The sequence below is a fragment of the Vicia villosa genome, linkage group LG2 (genome assembly GCF_029867415.1).
Source record: "Vicia villosa cultivar HV-30 ecotype Madison, WI linkage group LG2, Vvil1.0, whole genome shotgun sequence".
In the NCBI taxonomy this organism is placed as follows: Eukaryota; Viridiplantae; Streptophyta; class Magnoliopsida; order Fabales; family Fabaceae; genus Vicia; species Vicia villosa.
Genome location: NC_081181.1, coordinates 110,807,565 through 110,825,850, shown reverse-complemented (window position 1 = coordinate 110,825,850; position 18,286 = coordinate 110,807,565). Strand labels below are relative to the sequence as shown.

At 31.2% G+C, this 18,286-nt stretch overlaps 2 protein-coding genes across 3 annotated transcripts; both read left to right on the top strand.

Annotated features, from left to right (window-relative positions):
- Positions 1 to 3,388: 3,388 nt before the first annotated feature.
- On the top strand, positions 3,389 to 8,824 carry LOC131649791 (putative F-box protein At5g44220). Its single transcript, XM_058919549.1, has 2 exons — positions 3,389 to 3,967; positions 8,633 to 8,824. Exons 1-2 carry the CDS (start codon positions 3,389 to 3,391, stop codon positions 8,822 to 8,824), a joined length of 771 nt encoding a protein of 256 aa, XP_058775532.1.
- Positions 8,825 to 14,481: 5,657 nt separating this feature from the next.
- LOC131651786 (uncharacterized) lies at positions 14,482 to 18,006 on the top strand. Of its 2 annotated transcripts, none has more exons than XM_058921478.1 (6): positions 14,482 to 14,650; positions 14,849 to 15,087; positions 15,172 to 15,311; positions 17,291 to 17,449; positions 17,535 to 17,594; positions 17,696 to 18,006. In XM_058921478.1, exons 2-6 carry the CDS (start codon positions 14,910 to 14,912, stop codon positions 17,870 to 17,872), a joined length of 714 nt encoding a protein of 237 aa, XP_058777461.1. In that variant the 5' UTR covers positions 14,482 to 14,650; positions 14,849 to 14,909; the 3' UTR covers positions 17,873 to 18,006. The 2 variants fall into 2 exon arrangements, with proteins under 2 accessions (XP_058777461.1, XP_058777462.1); XM_058921479.1 differs by having other exon boundaries at positions 14,483 to 14,650; positions 17,303 to 17,449.
- The last annotated feature ends 280 nt before the right edge of the window (positions 18,007 to 18,286 follow it).

Here is an 18,286-nt window from a genome sequence, read left to right as displayed (position 1 = left end):
CTCTAATTTTTTTTAAAATAACCATATTAGTTATAAAATAAAAAATTACCATATTAGTTATAAAAAAATTACTTACAATCATTTAAATTAATTATCATAAATATTACTCTAATTTTTAATTTATATTTTTTTATATTATATTATTTAAATTATATAAATATGTTATGTTAAGAGTCATAAATATTTATTTATTTAATTTTCCTTGCCCTTTTTTAGACATAATACCGACTTTTTACTTCCACTTAATTTTTTTGCAATGAAAATCAAGTTTAAAAGTCATCAAGTTATACCTCATATTTTTTAATAAATATTTCATTTTAAGGAAAGAAAAAGTCAATCATATTAATTTTAATCAATCGTTGTTTTACATAATTTATTCTAATCAATCATATTAAATAATTTTTTAAGGAAAATTTTTTCAATTAATAACATTAAATTATAGAATTGAATATATTTTTAATCTTTTAAATATACAAATTGAATTAATATTATCTTCAATTTTCAAAAACATTAAATTACTCAATTAATTTTAAACAATTATAGTAAATAGTTATTTTTAGTAAATAATTATTTCTCGACAATACTATTCAACTCATACACAACTTATCTTATTATTTTTTAATTTCTCTTAAAAAGAAGGTTAAGTTTTTTATTAGTGTTGTTTAGTGACGAGTATAAAGTATATAATTGTTTTGTTTTTTTAGTTTTTGATATGATTATAAAGTATAGTATTGTGATCTATAATAAATACATAAATAATTTATGAATTAAATAATATCAAAATTATTTGATAATATAAAGTATTATTAATTATTTTATTATCACTAATCATTGAATATTAAGGACAACATAACGTTACTTATAAAGATACTAGATAACATTTTGACATTGACACATAACATTATATTTTCAAATGTTTAACCTATATTGACGGAAAAATATATATTTCTTTAAAAAATAATAAACTCTTTTGTTTATATAATTTTGTTTTTATTTCTATGTAAATACTGATAGAATGAGGCATAAAATAAGATGGGTGAAATGCATTAAAAATTTAAGATTACGAAAGATAATGTATTATATTATAAGAAAATATAATACTTACCACATGTATTTTTAAATTATTAGATTTGAGAAAATATTGTACTTTTATATCTTACAAAATTATACTGTTTTTACAATATTGTATGACTTACCTAAAAAAAATATAATTTTGAGAAAATATTGTACTTTTGTATTATCTACCTACAATTATCTAATTTTGTAAGATATAAAAGCCTTTTTAACGACCCATACATTAAAATCATTACGTTGTGGATAATTTAATTGATATAGAATCAATACATTAAAATCATATCAATTACTTACTAATATATAAAATAAATACTTTACATATATGGATAAATAATAATAGAATGAATCATAAGTAATGTATGAATAAATAGTAATAGAATTAAACATAAGTAATATATGAATAAATAATATCAATATTGTATGATATTTTTTTAATAATCGTTTGTCATTTATAAAATTTAAAATTTAAACTGGACAAGTTCATCAATAATCAATATATAATTATTTATATATAATATAATATAATTGAAATATTACTATTAAAACTTTAATGAGTCAATTCTATCCAAATAGAAAATAATATATTACGGATACACACGAGTAATTATATGGTACGCGCATATGATACTGATATTAACACATTTAATTAAATGTTGAATAATAATGAGAATAAGTTTACAATTGATTTAAATAGTTTTATAAATAATTCTAAAACAAAAATATTGATGAAAACATGAAGTTACTGATCGAAATATTAAATATTAACGGGAAAAATAATATTTATTGATCAAAATATTTAATATTAAAACAAATGAGCGTACCACACTGGTCCCAGTGCGAATGAACATGTATCCCGTTAATATTCAAAATATTGAATATTAACTGGAGCACAGAGTTATTGATTAAAATATTGAATATTAACGGGAGCACGAAGTTACTAATCAAAATTTTGAATATTATCGGAAACATTAAGTTACTGATCAAAATTTTGAATATTAACGGGAACACGAAGTTACTAATCAAAATAATAAATATTAACGGAAATACGGGGTTATTGACAAAATATTGAATATTAACGAGAACACGAAGTTACTGATAATTTTTTTGAATATCAACAGAAACATTAACTTACTGATAAATTTTTTCAATATTAACGGGAACACAGAGTTACTGATCAAAATAATGAATATTAACGGGAACATGCGTTACTGATAAAAATATTGAATTTTAACGGGAACAAATTTGAAATACGTTGAAAGTAAATGTGACTAAGTTTATTGCATTGTACAATCGACATTGTGTATTCTTTATTGGAAACATTAAGTTACTGATCCAATTTTTGAATATTAACGGGAGCACAAATTTATTGATCAAAATAATGAATATTAACGAAAAAACGGAGTTACCGATCAAAATAAAGAATATTAACGGGAACATGAAGTTACTGATAAAAATATTGAATATTAACGGGAACAAGTTTGGAATATTAACGGGAATACAAAGTTACTGATCATAATAATGAATATTAGCGGGAACATGAAGTTACTAATCAAAATATTGAATATTAACGGGAACATGAAGTTACTGAGTAAAATATTCAATATTAACGAGAACATGAATTATTGATAAACATATTAAATATTTACGAGAACATGAAGTTACTGATCGAAATATTGAATATTAACGAGAAAATAATTTTTATTGATGAAAATATCCCAAACTTTTCCCCAACCTATTAAAAAGAAATTTCTATATTTTACCCATCTAGTTTTATGACATTTAACTCTAGAATATATCCAAACAATATCCGAAACATTCCAATAATCTCCCCTAAAAATAATACTATTTCTCACTGATCTCCCCTATCTCATTACTTATATTATTTAAATAAATCAAAATGATTTGGAATAGTATGGAATTTATAAATAAATAAATTTTGAATAAAACTTAAATATTTTCCATTCATGAAATTAAAAAAAGGGAAAAGCTAACATGTGCCCCAAGGGCACAAGTTAATGAGATATTTATAGAATTTTTTTCTTGGAACTTGTGGTATCGAAACTTTAAATATGACTTTATTGCATTTAATTATATTTAACTTTTTCTAATTATAGTATCCTTAACATGTGCCCTTAGGGCACATGTTAGCATGACCCTTAAAAAAAAGTATAACATGATTTGAGGCTAGTGAGACAAAATCGGAGATATTTTCATTCTTAATGATGATATTACGTTTCCATTCTCGTACTCTGTTGTTATATACTATTGGCTATTGCTTTCCCTTCATACTAGACAGACGCGGTTAGAATTAGATATGGTGATGATATCGAAAAACCCTAACATTCCCAATCTCGGTCGTTGCGTCTGCAAGTTCTGGAAATTTATTCATAAATTAGCCGGAAAACAATTTAAGCGGTCAAGAAAAACCAGCACGAGGTCAGATACTTCATCATCAACAAACCCTAATGATTCACTTCCGACTCTTCCTTTTGATATCATAACAACAAACCCTTATGATTCACTTCCGACTCTTCCTTTTGATATCATAACAGAAATACTCTCTAGGCTACCCGTCAAACTTGTTCTCCAACTCCGATGTGTCTCCAAATCATGGAATTCTCTAATTTCTCATGATCCCAGCTTCGCCAAAAAGCAACTTACCCATTCAACCACGCACTCCGTCTACTCTTTAGACTTCAATGATCCATGCTTTCTCACTATTTATCCACCCAACTTCTTTTTCGACACCACCTTATCCACCAACCGCCTCTTTTGTCCTGCAAAAAATCGTAACAATCCTAGTTGGGAAAAGGAAATTGTTGGCTCTTGCAATGGCATCCTCTGTCTTGCATATAAGGAATTCATTCTATTATGGAACCCTTCCATTCAAAAAGTAAGGGTCTGTTTGGTTCAAATGAGGGGGGGAGGGGAGGGATTTTAATAAAGGGGAGGGGAGGGAAGGGGAGGGGAGGTGAGGGAATTTTTTTAATCAAATAGGTGTTTGGTTCAAACGAGGGGAGGGGAGGGGAAGGGAGGGATTTTAATTAAAAATATGTTTGGTTCAGGAGGGGAGGGGAGGGGAGGAGTTTTATTGATAATTTATATTTTTATCCTTATTATCTTATATAAGTGATACAATATGATATTCAAATGTGAAAAAATTTTACATATTTTTTTTAAATAAAATTTCTAATATTGAGTGACTAAAAATTTATAATTTACTATTAAAAAATTGAGTTCATTTAATTCGAATAAAATGTTAAAAACAAATTAAACTATATGTTAATAACAAATTTTAAATCGTAATGAATTATTTAACATATCAAATACATAAAATAATTTATTATTAAATATAAATGGTTTAAATTTTTTAATAAAATAAATAAAAAAATTAAAATGAAAGATTTAAAGTTTGATATAAAAGAAAATATGATATGATACATAACAAAATTAGAAAAAAAATATAAATAAATAGAAAAGAGTTATAAAAAAAATCAAAAAAGTACAATGATTATGATTTATATTAAGAACAAAAATTTTAAAATAATTTGAAGGTGGTGAATAATTATAATAAGTTGATAGAAGCAATCGAGAAAAATCACACAGAAGAGAACAGTAATACAAAAGAAAATTAATAATTTTGAACTATTAAAATAAAATTGAGGATATTATAGTAATTATAATAAGTTTTAAAATATCAATGATTCCTCCCCTCCCCTCCAAATCCCCCGATTTGGGGACGCAAAAAGTGTGTTTTTGGAGGGGTTTTGTTCCCCTCCCCTTCCCTTCCCTCATAAATTTTGAACCAAACACATTTAATTAAAAATATTCCCTCCCCTCCATCTACCCCGAACCAAACACACCGTAAAAGAATTGCCCCTTTTACCAATTCCCCCTTATCTTAACATGATGTCATATGGCTTTGGCTATCACGCTGTTGCTGCTGATCATTATTATAAAGTGGTTGTTGTTTTATGGAAAGGTTGCCGCGGGGGTCCGAAAACTCAAGTCAAGGTACTCTGGGTACCAACATTTGGAAAAACATTGACGAGTTCCCTTTTGGTACTGTCCCCGATCGGGAGAAAAACGGAAAATATGTGAGTGGCACAATCAATTGGTTGGCTTCTTCTCAATGCTTTATTGTATCTCTTGATTTGGGCAATGAATCTTATCATAAACCTATGAAACACACTCTGACACGGACACCGGGACACGACACGGACACTCCAACACCGATAATGTTGAAAACATAGGACACCGACACCGCTACATATAAGCTAATATTTGAGTTTCATTTATTCATATATTGATCAAAATTAATGTCTGAAATTCTTTATTGATAACATTGTTTCAATATATGTTTAACTCTTTTAGATGTGTGTGAGATTTGTCCAAAAAATATATAAATGTGTGTTGAAGCAAAGAAATAAAACAAATTTTTGTTTGAAATATTTGTCTGAGTTGTCGGAAATATGTGGTATGAGTGTCATACGAGTGTCGGACACTGATTAAAAGAGTGTCGAAGCAAAGAAAAAAACCATTTTTTTAGGGGACACTTGTCTGACTTTTCCGACACTTGTTTGACTTTTCCGACACGTGTCGTACGGGTCTCATACAAGTGTCGGACACCGCTACACGCCTACTCCTAGAGGTGTCCGTGCTTCACAGTCACAAACTTTTGCTGCCGCCTGATTATGCAGAGGCCAACCCCAATTCCTTCTTGGCCTTGATCTTGGACGTCTTCAGGGATTGCTTGTGCATCCTTTCTGGTCATGGTCATGATGTTTGGATTATGAAGGATTATGGAAAAAAAGAGTCTTGGACCAAATTGTTCACTATTTCATACAAACAAGATCCTAGTTTGTCATTTTTCTTGCAGAAGGTGATACATGTTTTTGAGGATGGACAAGTGGTGCTTCAAATTAAAATGCCTTTTTTTCCTCCACAGTTGATTGTATATGATCCAAGGATTGCTACTTTTAAGTTCGTTACATTTCCACAGAGTTTTTGTGATTCAAGGTCTGGTGTCATAGATGTCTCAAAGTATGGTGGCCCAGTAGTCTGCATTGACAGTTTGATATCACCCTCTTCTGAGTTCTAGGATTTGGATATGGTGCTATGGTACTTGAGCATAGGAGCACCTGTAGATTTATTTAATTTATGTTATTCATTTTCTACTGCTTTTATTTAATTTATGTTATTCCTTTTCTACTACTTTATGGATCATTGTTTACTAATGGTTAATTGAATCTATATGAATATGGTTGATATAATTTTATTAGTCTGGTGCAACCTTGATTTATTTTCTTATTCGTCAACTTTGATATGGACAAGGTCTTGTATTTTTCATATTCATGACTCAAAATATATTTTAATGGTACTCCTTAATAATGAATTGCATTTTGGTTTGTTATAATTTGCTTTGATAACTCATCATTTGGGTGTGCATAATATTTGCTTTGGTGGTAAAATTTATCCTGCAATCTTGATTTTGAGATATAGCAAATTTATCTTTGTTTAATGGTTTCATACATAAAATTTTGTAAATTGCAGGGCGTAATCTTGCAATCTTTGCAATGCAATACACATTAATTTTGCTTTTAGTATTTAAAAAACAGTAATGGTTAAATTTCAAAAGTCAAACCATTCTCCACCATGCAGCTGCTCATTTCTCATAACTAAAAAATTGCTTTGAACTAATGCACGTCTAGAGACAAAAGTATGAAAGTAACTAGAATCAGCATTTGCAGTGCATCCAGTTGGATTTCAGCTCGCAAAGCCATCTGATATGAAGATAGCAGAGTTCTATTAGCATTAATGCTTTGTGCTGCAATCTACTTTACAATTGGTTTATTCGGCTATCTCTTATTTGGAGATTTAACACAATAAGACATTCTCTTTGAGAGGCAACGCTGATGAACTATTCTTTCCCAAGAAGCCTCTACTAGCTACAGACAACAAGATATTTATTCTCACTCTTGTGATCTGAGAAGTTGATCTCAAACAGCCTAGAAATTTTCATGTATATGATTTAGTTAGCTTGTTGTATTATTTACATATGCCTGTAGTGGTGACTAGCAAGGTATGCACACAGTCACATTTGTTTTTATACATGCTTGCAAAAATGTCTGGTTTAGATGTAATTTTTATGGCAGCCATTTGTTTTTATGAAGAAACATCATTCGAATTACATGACAATGCTATTAGTTAGCGCTCTTAATCTTTAGATCACTGTCTTGTTTTATTCTTTGTGACGTTGGTTACTACCTTTTTCTCATCCCTAACATTTTCGCATTACTAAAATCTCCCACATATTGTATATAAGCTTGCCCTATATGCATTGCTACATAACTACTTCATGGATATATCTTAGATGCGATTTAGGATGACAAACAAGTAGATGTAAACATTATTGACAATTTTCCTCTATTGGTTTTCTGTCTACTATACTAGTATCCCAATTAGCATCATAAAAAGTCGCTTACATCAAGATCCACGTTGTTACTTCCTTGCAAATACCCTAATATCTTCTTATCTTCTTACGGCAATAGTGCAGGTTGTCTCTACTTGCAGGAACCTCATAAAGGATTGCTAAAGTTATTTGATTATGCTTCATACCTGATTCATTTGGCTGTATTTGGTATCATGGGGGTAATATTCCTATCTAGTAAACTCAACGGCAATTCCTCAGGTTCATCCTATTTTTTTCTTCATATTTTAAATGCTGTCCTTTTAATTGTGATGTTCCATCTAAATAATTGGTAATTTCTATGATCTTTTTTAATTTATGGTTACCATGCCTATTTTATTGTTGGATTCTTGTTAAAAAATATATATTACTCTCGAAGATATTATTAGGATTGCTAATTAATTTTTTTATTTTGTTAGTTATTAGATTTAATTATTTTATTATGTTAGTTATTAGATAGGATCGGTTTTAAATATTGTAAACACTATTTATATGAGCCATATTCAACAGAAATAAATAATTCATTCGGAACAATTCTTTCCGACTTTAATTACAATACAGGTATTAAAAGATACTCCCTCTGGTCTCAATTATAAGCAAACATTTAATTTTTAGATTCATTCAACAATCAATGTATTAAGTCTAATAATAGACTAAATACATTGATTGTTGAATGAATCTAAAAATTAAATTTTTGCTTATAAATGAGACCAGAGGGAGTATATATTTGTACCTAGTGTTGGTTGACGCCGAATCATATTTGTATTCTGGACTGCCTGGTTTTATGCATTATACTTTCATATGGATTTATTTTGCAACTAAATGCCCTCGAATTCATCAAAATCAAGTGGCATCGACTTACTCGGACATGTGGTTGTGTTAACAGAGAATTTAACCATATGTTCCTCTGTATGCTGATCCTCTGTATCTGATAATTATACAAGATCAAAGTTGCCAGTTCAAATTGGTGACCAAACACATTTTTGAAATATTCCAAGGAATATAATTCTCACTATTTTATTCCTAGAAAAATTATTCCATCCAGAGATCAGCATAGAGGAACATATTTTTATATGACTCAACATGTAGGCTTTAAGAAAACTCCATAAAATTGGCCTACATGAGGAACATATTGTAGCTTTTACTTTGCCTACATTGAAAGGAAATATAGCAATAGATTTCTTTCATGAATTTGCTGGATTTAAGTGGCTGAAGGACAAACCTCTCTTGAAGTTTGATCAGAAGGGTGAAGAAGAGGAACTTCTTAAAGTTGCCTTATGATGACAATGAAGGGGAACATCTAGTCAGCTTTGGAATGAGCAGCGTAAATCAATACTGCAGGACACTGTTTCAAACTTTCTTTTGCCTTCTATGGAGAAGGAAGCACGGACATTGTTAAATGCTAAGGCTAAAAGCTGCTCATTAATGAAGTATGGGATGCAGTTTTGGAACAGAGTCTCTGTGGCACCATATCTAAACATTGACAATGTTGCTGCATAAAAGCGACTTGGTTGATATAATGCATGTCGGGTCACTGACATTGTGATCTCAGAGTATCAACGACCATCAGCGTAGAAAAAGTAATCAGAAGTGTCTCCTCAAGTTCCTAACAATTCACCGACCACAGGTTATGGTACTAGGAGCTGCCAATGCATCCTGTATAAGGTTGAATGAGAGAAAACTTTATTCGTGTAGGTTCCAAATGAGACATTAATGCCCTACACTGCAAATGTTTTTGTTGTACAAAGTTTTTTGCTTTCTAATTATCTTGGGTTGTATGGAATATACCATTCAGATTTTCTTTGGGTTTCATGGGAAGGAAGCAAAGGCCTTTTGTTGAATGCTAAAGGACGGGTAAACTTTGTTGTTAATAAAATATGCAATGCTAAGGCTAAGCCGTTGTGAAATTTAGTGTTATTAGGGTTATACACAGTTTAGTTTAGTATTAGAGTTAGAACTTGGAAGTAATAGTTTGCTGCTGTTTGGTGGTATGTTGGATAGAAGTAGTACTTTATTGCTATTATTAGGGCTGAGTGTCTTGGGTTGCATGATGTATATTATTCAGATCAACACCTTATATATATACTCTTTTATGTACATTTGCTTTTAAATAATTTTCTGTTTGCCTTGGATTTTGTGCCAATGCTTACCATAATTTGAGAAAAGCTACGGTGTAAATACAGTGTAGGAAAATTGAATGTAAGCATAGCATGCCTCCAGATCAGAAATGCTAAAGCTACTGATTTCTTTGCTGATACTGGTTATTAATGTAGGATGCATTATGGAGTGTATGTAGTCCATGTGGCTATGTGAGATACTCTTATTTTTTGAAATAACTTGTTTTGTTACAAGAATAATGTATATATTAATATAATGTTTGTACGTTACAGTACATTTTAGGAAGAGCCTTGCTGATGCAAAGGCTAGTACTGGTTATTAATGTAGTATGGGATGCATTTTGGAGTGTAGACCCTGAGGCTGTGTGAGAGACCCTTACTTTTTGAAATGATTTGTTTTGTTACAAGGATAACATGTATTAATATAATATTTGTGTGTCCGCGTGTTCTATATCTATTTTGGGAACAAAATACATTCACCAATGTTACATTTTAGAAAGCATATTTTTATTTAAGACTTTACATCAGTTTGAAAATGTGGTTTGATTTGTTTACTTGAGTGATTCCTTTTAAGTTTGAAGTTCCTTAATGGATTGTAGTTCCTGTAATTTATGTTATTTCTGCACTTTGCAATCACGCCTTGGAAGTTAATAATTTTTTCCTATATAAATATCAGTCTAGATGTCGGCTATTTTGTTGATAAGTAACATTGACAGTGCATGTTAATTATCTATGGTTCTTAGTGTCATTGACGAGTGGGCACCTTTATTCTGTGAGTAGATAATAGTACAATTCAATGAGTTTTATTCAACTATCATCATTCAGATTATTTCTATGATATACGAGGATAATTTTCAACACGTTAGTCAAGAGATGAATAGAGATGATTTAATGGATCGTGATAGATATTACTAACTAAGTAGGTATAGACATAAATTTAAGAATTAGACACGACTGATTGTTGGCACCACTACTACAATCACCACTACTGTTTGTTTTTGGTCTTGGACCCGCGTTGATTGAAGGAGTACTAGGTCGTCAGGAAACAATTTGTCATGTACTAGGTCGTCAGGCATTCTGCGTGCTTGAATCTGGAATATCTAGAGTACTGCTAAAGAAGGACTTTTCAAATGATATTGGGGATATACCATTAAGTGAAAAATTGTGTGAAAGTGTTGTGCTGAAATGCAAGATCAAACTAATTGATAAGAGTAGATGCTAGATTAATTCTAACATGTAACGTGAACGAGTTGAAGAGTGCCGGAGATCAAAGTATCCACGACATGGATGCATATTAAATTAAATTTCTTCTCATTATTTTAAAAAGGGTTAATACTACTTTACCCTCCTGCCATATAGGCGAGATTCGGTTTACTCCTCTCTAAAAAAAATTATTGGACAAACCTTGCAAAATAAAGATTCCATCAAATTTGACCCTGATCAATTTTTTTGGCCAAGATTCTTAGAATCTTGCCTACATGGCATTTTTGGTAGTGCTGACTGTACAACACATAAGCAATGTGACATAGTCACCACTGCCACATGGAATTTATTTATTTTTATAAAGATTTTTTATTGATTTTTTTTTAAAAAAAAATTATTATTTTTTTTTAAAAAAATTTATTATTTTTTTTACGTTTTTAAATTTTTTTTTCCAATTTAATATTTTTCCTATATTTTTCCAATTTTTAAAATTTAATATTTTTTTCCAATTTTATTAATTATTATTTAAAATTTATTTTTATTATATATAAATTTGTAGGTATTTTCAAATCCGTAGGTAAATCCACAGGTATTGTTAAATCCGCATGTATTTTTAAAGGTAAATCTGTAGGTAATTTTAAATTCGTAGGTAAATCCGCAGGTATTGTCAAATCCTAGGTAAATCCTCAGGTATTGTCAAATTTGTAGGTAAATCCTCAGGTATTGTCAAATTTGTAGGTAAATCCGCAGGTATTGTCAAATTCGTAGGTAAATTCGCAAGTAAATTCCTAGGTAAATCCGCAGGTATTGTCAAATTCGCAGGTATTTTTAAAGGTAAATCCCCAGGTATTGTCAAATTTGTAGGTAAATCCGCAGGTATTGTCAAATCCGTAGGTGAATCCGCGGGTATTGTCAAATTCGTATGTAAATCTGTATGTACTGTCAAATATTTTTTTAAAAACAATATTAATTTTTTTTTAAAAAAAAAATTTAAAAAAATCAACAAAAAAAATCAATAAAAAATTTTTAAAAAAAATTAAATTCCACGTGGCAGTGCTGACTGTGCCACATTGCTTATGTGTTGTACAGTCAACACTACCAAAAATGCCATGTAGGCAAGATTCTAAGAATCTTGGTCAAAAAAATTGATCAGGGTCAAATTTGATGGAATCTTTATTTTGCAAGGTTTGTCCATTAAGTTTTTTTTTAGAGGGGGTAAACCGAATCTCGCCTATATGGCAGGAGGTAAAGTAGTATTAACCCTTTTAAAAATGATAGAGTTTTCCTTGCGGTAACGGAACAGAAGAAGTTTTGAACTTTTGACTTTTTGGATCATGAAGTTTGATGAAGATTTGATGAAGATCTTCAGAAAAGTTAAAAAAATGGAGTTTGATTCTTGAGAGATTAGAGAGAAGATTGTGAGAAATTTAATAAATGATCTATTCTTTTCTGGGTTAAATAAATTTTTGGTCTCTATAAATATTACAGTTTTCATTTTTAGTCTCTATCTGTCTTTAGGCAACGATTTTTTTTTAAAAAAAACAAAGAGTGACAGTAGTGGGAATTGAAATCAGAACACTATAAATGACATTACAAATATATTTTTATATTAGTGACAGTAGTGGGAATTGAAATCAGAACACTATAAGTGCCCTATTCTTGATATTTTTTTTTTAAAGAATATTTGCTTTAATAAACTAAAATGAAACTATAATGAAGAATGAAAAAAATAAATAAATTAAAATAAACATTTAAATTCTAAACTAAATATCTATTATTTTTAATAACTTTCTAACTAACTAAATCAAAAAAATTTAAAACTAAATAATCATTATAATTTTTTTTATAACAATAAGAATAAACAAAAATAACTATATTTTTTTTAGATTTTTTTATTTTTAGAAAAGGGATAGAAACAAGTTGACTAAAAATGTAAATCAAGAACAACAAAAAATGAAATTATAAACCTGCAATTGATTATGCGGATTTATTAAGTCAGCTTGAAGAAACTGACAATCATTGTAACTTAAGGACCAAAAATGTCACCTGAATCCCGAGCCTTGAGAACCAGTGAATGAATGCTTATGCACGTATGTAATATGAAATACAGATGAATGTTTATGTTATGAAGAAATGTGGCATCCTAGTTTTGTGATGAATGTTTGAATTTAAATTATATTACTATGATTTTATTATTATTCGCCGGGGTAAATTAGGGTGATACAGGTGTTCTGTGCTTTATATCTACCATCACATTCTTTACACCGTTAATTTATTGAAGTTTTTTCTCATCCTTTTTCTTGTTGTTTTTCTGCTGCTTGTACTAAATTGTACATATATTTAGGAGGAGTGACTTGTTGATGTGAGTTTGAAGATGGTTGGATGCTTATCTTTGTTTATTTAGTTATCGTTATTTTTAGCTGGTTTAATACTCTGGTCTATAATATCAAGAACAAGGCGATTTATTTTGTTTTGAGTTAAGAATTGAATCATGCCATTTGATTTGAACACTCCATTGTTGGAGAATTATGTTGAAATTTTTGTTTAATTAATATTCTGCCGCGAGTTGTTATTTTAAAATGTTTGAAAAGTATGTCTGTTTTGTCGATAAGCATCCTAAATTATCGTTTAATTCTTTTAAATTAAGTTTAGGGATTTAGGATGTTAAACGGAGCGGGCCATGATTTTAGGTCCGCACCGTCTAATATGTCTGCCCACCATGCCTCATTTATTTGCTTGCTTTTGCGGGCACGAGCATTATTATGTGAATTTATAATTTTTAAGCTTAAAAGGTGCAATGTCTGCAGACTCGTCCCACCCCACACTCATTTTTGCAGTACGGAACAAAGTTCTAGGTCCACATCCTCAATAAATCACGTCCGTCCCATTTTTTACGGGCTTTTAGAAGATAGGCCTCAACAAATCTCTCCTAGATAAAGCCTATATAAAATACCAAAATCATTCTAGAATGTTTTGATGAAAAGTATTTATGAAAATATTATAAAATTATATTATAATATAAAAAATAGATAGATAGATGAGAAAAAACCCTTTAAAAGAGGTTGAGATCTTTCTTTTGATTTTTTTTATAAAAACATTATCAAGATATATATATATATATATATATATATATATATATATATATATATATTTGATAAATGATGGCTATATTTTTATTGGATAAAAAATATATTTAGTATTTACAAAATAAAATGTATTAATTATTGTATATTTTATTTTGGGTTAAATAGATTTAAAGTCTCTCTAAAGTGAAACATTTTTATTTTTTGTCCTTCCAAAAAATTTCGTTAAAGAATCATCCCTCTAAAATTTTTAACTTTAACTTTTAGTCCCTCCTACTAAAACTTTCACTTTTAGTTCCTCCTGCTAAAACTTTCGCTAATTCAATTGTTAAGTAATAAACTGTCGCTAATTCAATCGCTAAATTGAAGAGAGACTAAAAGTCAAAGTTCTTAATAGAAGGATGATTTTTTAATTTTTTTTAAGAAAAACTAAAAATAAAAATGCCTAACTTTTAAAAGGACTTTAAACCTATTTAACCTTTTATTTTTACTATAATAGCAATTAAATACATACTTTAATAACAAAAGAAAAATACAAAAAAATTCAGATGAGATTGTAATGCAAGCCCAAAACACTTCAGGCCCATAGTTTGCCATTTGCAGGTTGAGTCGAACTGAACTCATCTCGCCGGAAAACGAAAGGCTCACCGGTAACCGCTACGGAGTTTCTTATCGGAATTCAAAACAGTGAGAATCAATCACAGGTTCAACTCTCTCCCTTTTGTTTCGAATTTCACTTTCCCTTTCCTTTCCTGTAAATCGCGCGATTATTAGATTCCACCGTGATTTCCGGCCACGATTGCCGCTCCATCAGAAGTAATCGCATCGGAGAATCGGTCGCAGCAGAGCTTCACTCCGCATCTGAAACTAACTGTTTCCGCTTCATTGATTTTTTTTTCTAGAATTTTGTGGCGAAGATGTACGTGTAGCTCAAACTGAAAATCTTGAAACTGTTAGTCTCTGATGGAAAAAGGCAATGGCTGCTGCTTCTCTAGTGTATCTTCAGCTGCTGTTCTTTCAAGTGTCGCTTTTCTTGTCGTCTTGATCTTTGTTCGAGTTCTTCATGTCATATATTGTAGTGGAAGGCCCTTGAGCAAAAGAGGATCAAAACCTGTTAGTACTCTTATTATTTTAGGATCAGGTTTGAGATTATCTTCCTTCTTTTTCATCCATATCAAAACATTTTATGGCAATTCTGCAAAATTTAGTTTTACTTATATTGTAGGGGGTCATACTGCGGAGATGCTTAATCTATTGGCTGTATTACAAAAAGATAGGTTTAATCCAAGATTCTACATTGCTGCTGCTACTGATAATATGAGTCTTCAAAAAGCTATGTTGTTGGAAAACTCCCTGGCATCTAAGGTACTGTTCCGAGTACTTGCCTCTACAAGTAACTTTTATATAATGAGTCATGTTCTTCCTTGCCGTTATCATTATTGTTGTTGTTGTTGTTCTTGTTGTTCTTGTTGTTGCAGTTGTTGTTGTTTATAGCATGGGGATTGGGGGTTCTGCAATATCGGGTAGTTGGTTACTAGGTTGGTGCAACTTTTATTGCAATATATGGATCCATTATTAACGGTGGATGTTTTATTTTAACAGAGTTTGTGTGTGTTAGTGACTGGAGCAATATATGTTCAACATTTTTATGTCGTACATTGCATTCCCCATGGAAATCTTTTTGTTGGATAATATATTTATATAGGTTCAAGTCTTGTTTGGATGCAAGAAGAATTAAACTTAACTGATGATTATATACACGGACACGACTATTAATGATTCACCAATTGATGCCTGAATAACTAAATTCAAGGGAATGCTCCCTGGTCCCATATAGGTTTCTCGCAGGAGTGTATCTAGGAATTTGTCTATTTGTCGCGAGCAGTTTGTAGTAATTATCAACCGTGTCAGAAATTATCATCAAATTACAAATTTTTATCAAAGTCAGTGTTTTCTGTATAGTACCAATAGTTTATGTTTCTGCCATTCTGACAGCAAATCTTGAAACTTGTGCCATTGAAAATCTTGAAACTTTCCAATTGCAGACTTGGAGATTGGAGATAAAGTATTTATTTCAATGAAACTATATAATAGAACAATTAAGAATACAAGAATTGTAAATGAAACGGTGAATGAATATTGATAAATGGAATAGTGAGTACAATGAGGCAAATAGGAAATCTGATACTATATAACTAACTATCAGCCTAGCCAAGTGGCTCCTATCAGCTGAGAATCAATCTCTGCGATCCCTTTCTCTTCTAATAACAGAATACCCAGCTGTCCCCCGCCACTCATCATTATTCTCTTTATAACTAACTCCCACACCTCACAACTCACGTGCTCTTTCAATCCTTGTGTGCCGCCTCATCATTCTTATGTATCACACGCTTCCTGTAGTATACCTTCCCACACCTTAGGCCTTATGTTTGCATCTACAGTGGGTTCCCCTGCTCTGATCAGGGTCAGCAGGCCCATTCCTAACAGTACCCCCCATATAGAGCCAGCCTTGTCTTCAAGGCTGAACTCAGGGAATTGGCCTCAAAGAATGTCATCATCCTCCCACGTGACATCCTCTACAGTGTTCCGTTTCCTCTTGATCAAACTCTGTCGTCTCTCGCCTCCATCTTTGGTAATTGTTCACTGTCCCATTGCTTGTTTTGGTTCTGTCACCAAGTTTTCTTGCACTTCACTTCTTTTATCTGCATATTTCTTCATTTGTGCTTGAGCCCTTGTTAAATGCAACTTGAGTTAATTAATAGCTTCACCCCTTTCATTCAATTCCATGGCCACTGCTGCAAATTTAGTCTTGTTACTGAGGAATCGTGTCAGATTCGGAGGTTGTCTCCCATACACAACAGAGAAAGGGGTTTGCCCTGTCGGCACGTGAAATGTGGTATTATACCAATACATGGCCCAATGGACCCAATGAGCCTAATAGCTTGGCTGATCGGATGCAAAACAACAAGGGTCACCAAACACATGTTCACTTCCTCTGTTTGTCCATCGGTCTTTGGGTGATACGCGGAGCTCATCTTCAACCGTGTCTCTTGTAACCGGGAGATTTCCTTCCAAAAATGACTCACAAACAGAGGGTCCCAATCACTGATTATGGTCCTAGTAACCCCATTAAGCCTACCAATTTCCTTGATAATCAATTCAGCCACTAAGAGTTGGCTGTATAAGGGTGCTTCAGCAACACGAAATGTCCGTATTTGGACAATCTGTCCACTACAACTAAGACAGCGTTGTCAACATATTCTGAATTTTTGTGAATAGTTTAATAGTTTCTGAATTTTTCCTCTGCTTGTCAACATTGGTTTGCAGATTCTGATCAGAAATAGATTTTAATGCAGAGTGGAACAGACGTTGCTAATACTGCACAGTTCATGAAGATTTATCGAAGTAGGGAAGTTGGTCAATCATATATAACCTCTGTTTGGACAACTTTAATTGCTTTAGTCCATGCATTATGGCTTATGATTAAAATAAGGCCTGAAGTGGTACCATGTCTATCCTTATTTGTTTACATTAATAAGTGGTGTGAATTTGTTAGACTTTTAATGGCATTGTATTGCTACTATCCAGATACTTTGCAATGGACCTGGAACTTGCATTCCCCTTTGTGCTATTGCCTTTATATTTAAGGTTCATTTTTTCTCCATTCATATGTTATCTTTTGCATAATTCCATTTATATCCAATTCATTTGATAACTTGTGATGTTAAGTGTGTTTAACTTTTGCATAGGTACTTGGAATCAGATGGTCCTCGATTTTCTACGTTGAGAGTATCGCAAGAGTGAAAAGGCTCTCCTTGAGTGGCTTGCTCCTGTACAAGTTGTGGATGGCTGATCAAATTTTTGTTCAATGGCCACAGTTGCAACGACAAAATCCCCGAGCTACCTACGTTGGTAGACTCATGTAATCAATTGATAGATTTGTATTCTGTAATCAACAAACTTCAAGTTTTGCTTATAATATTTCTATAAAGCAAGATATTCAGAGCTTTAATTGTTTGCATAACAGGATAAGTTCATATAAGTGAACTCTTTAGTCGTTTTTCATGTTCAATTTTATCTTTTACAAGATGCGATAACTACAAAAAGAAACAATTTTATCATTTACAAGATGCTATTCAACTTCAATTTTATGCTTCTGCTTTGTGTTACTTGGAAACACCCCAACAACTTTTATCATTTACAAGATGCTATTTAACTACAAAAGAAACAAACTGTCATATCAAAGCAGCATTTTAGTCATGGAAAACAAATGGCTGATCAAGCTGAATTCGTTGACCCCACCCCTCCATGTTTTTTCAACAAAAAATTTGTATTCGGTT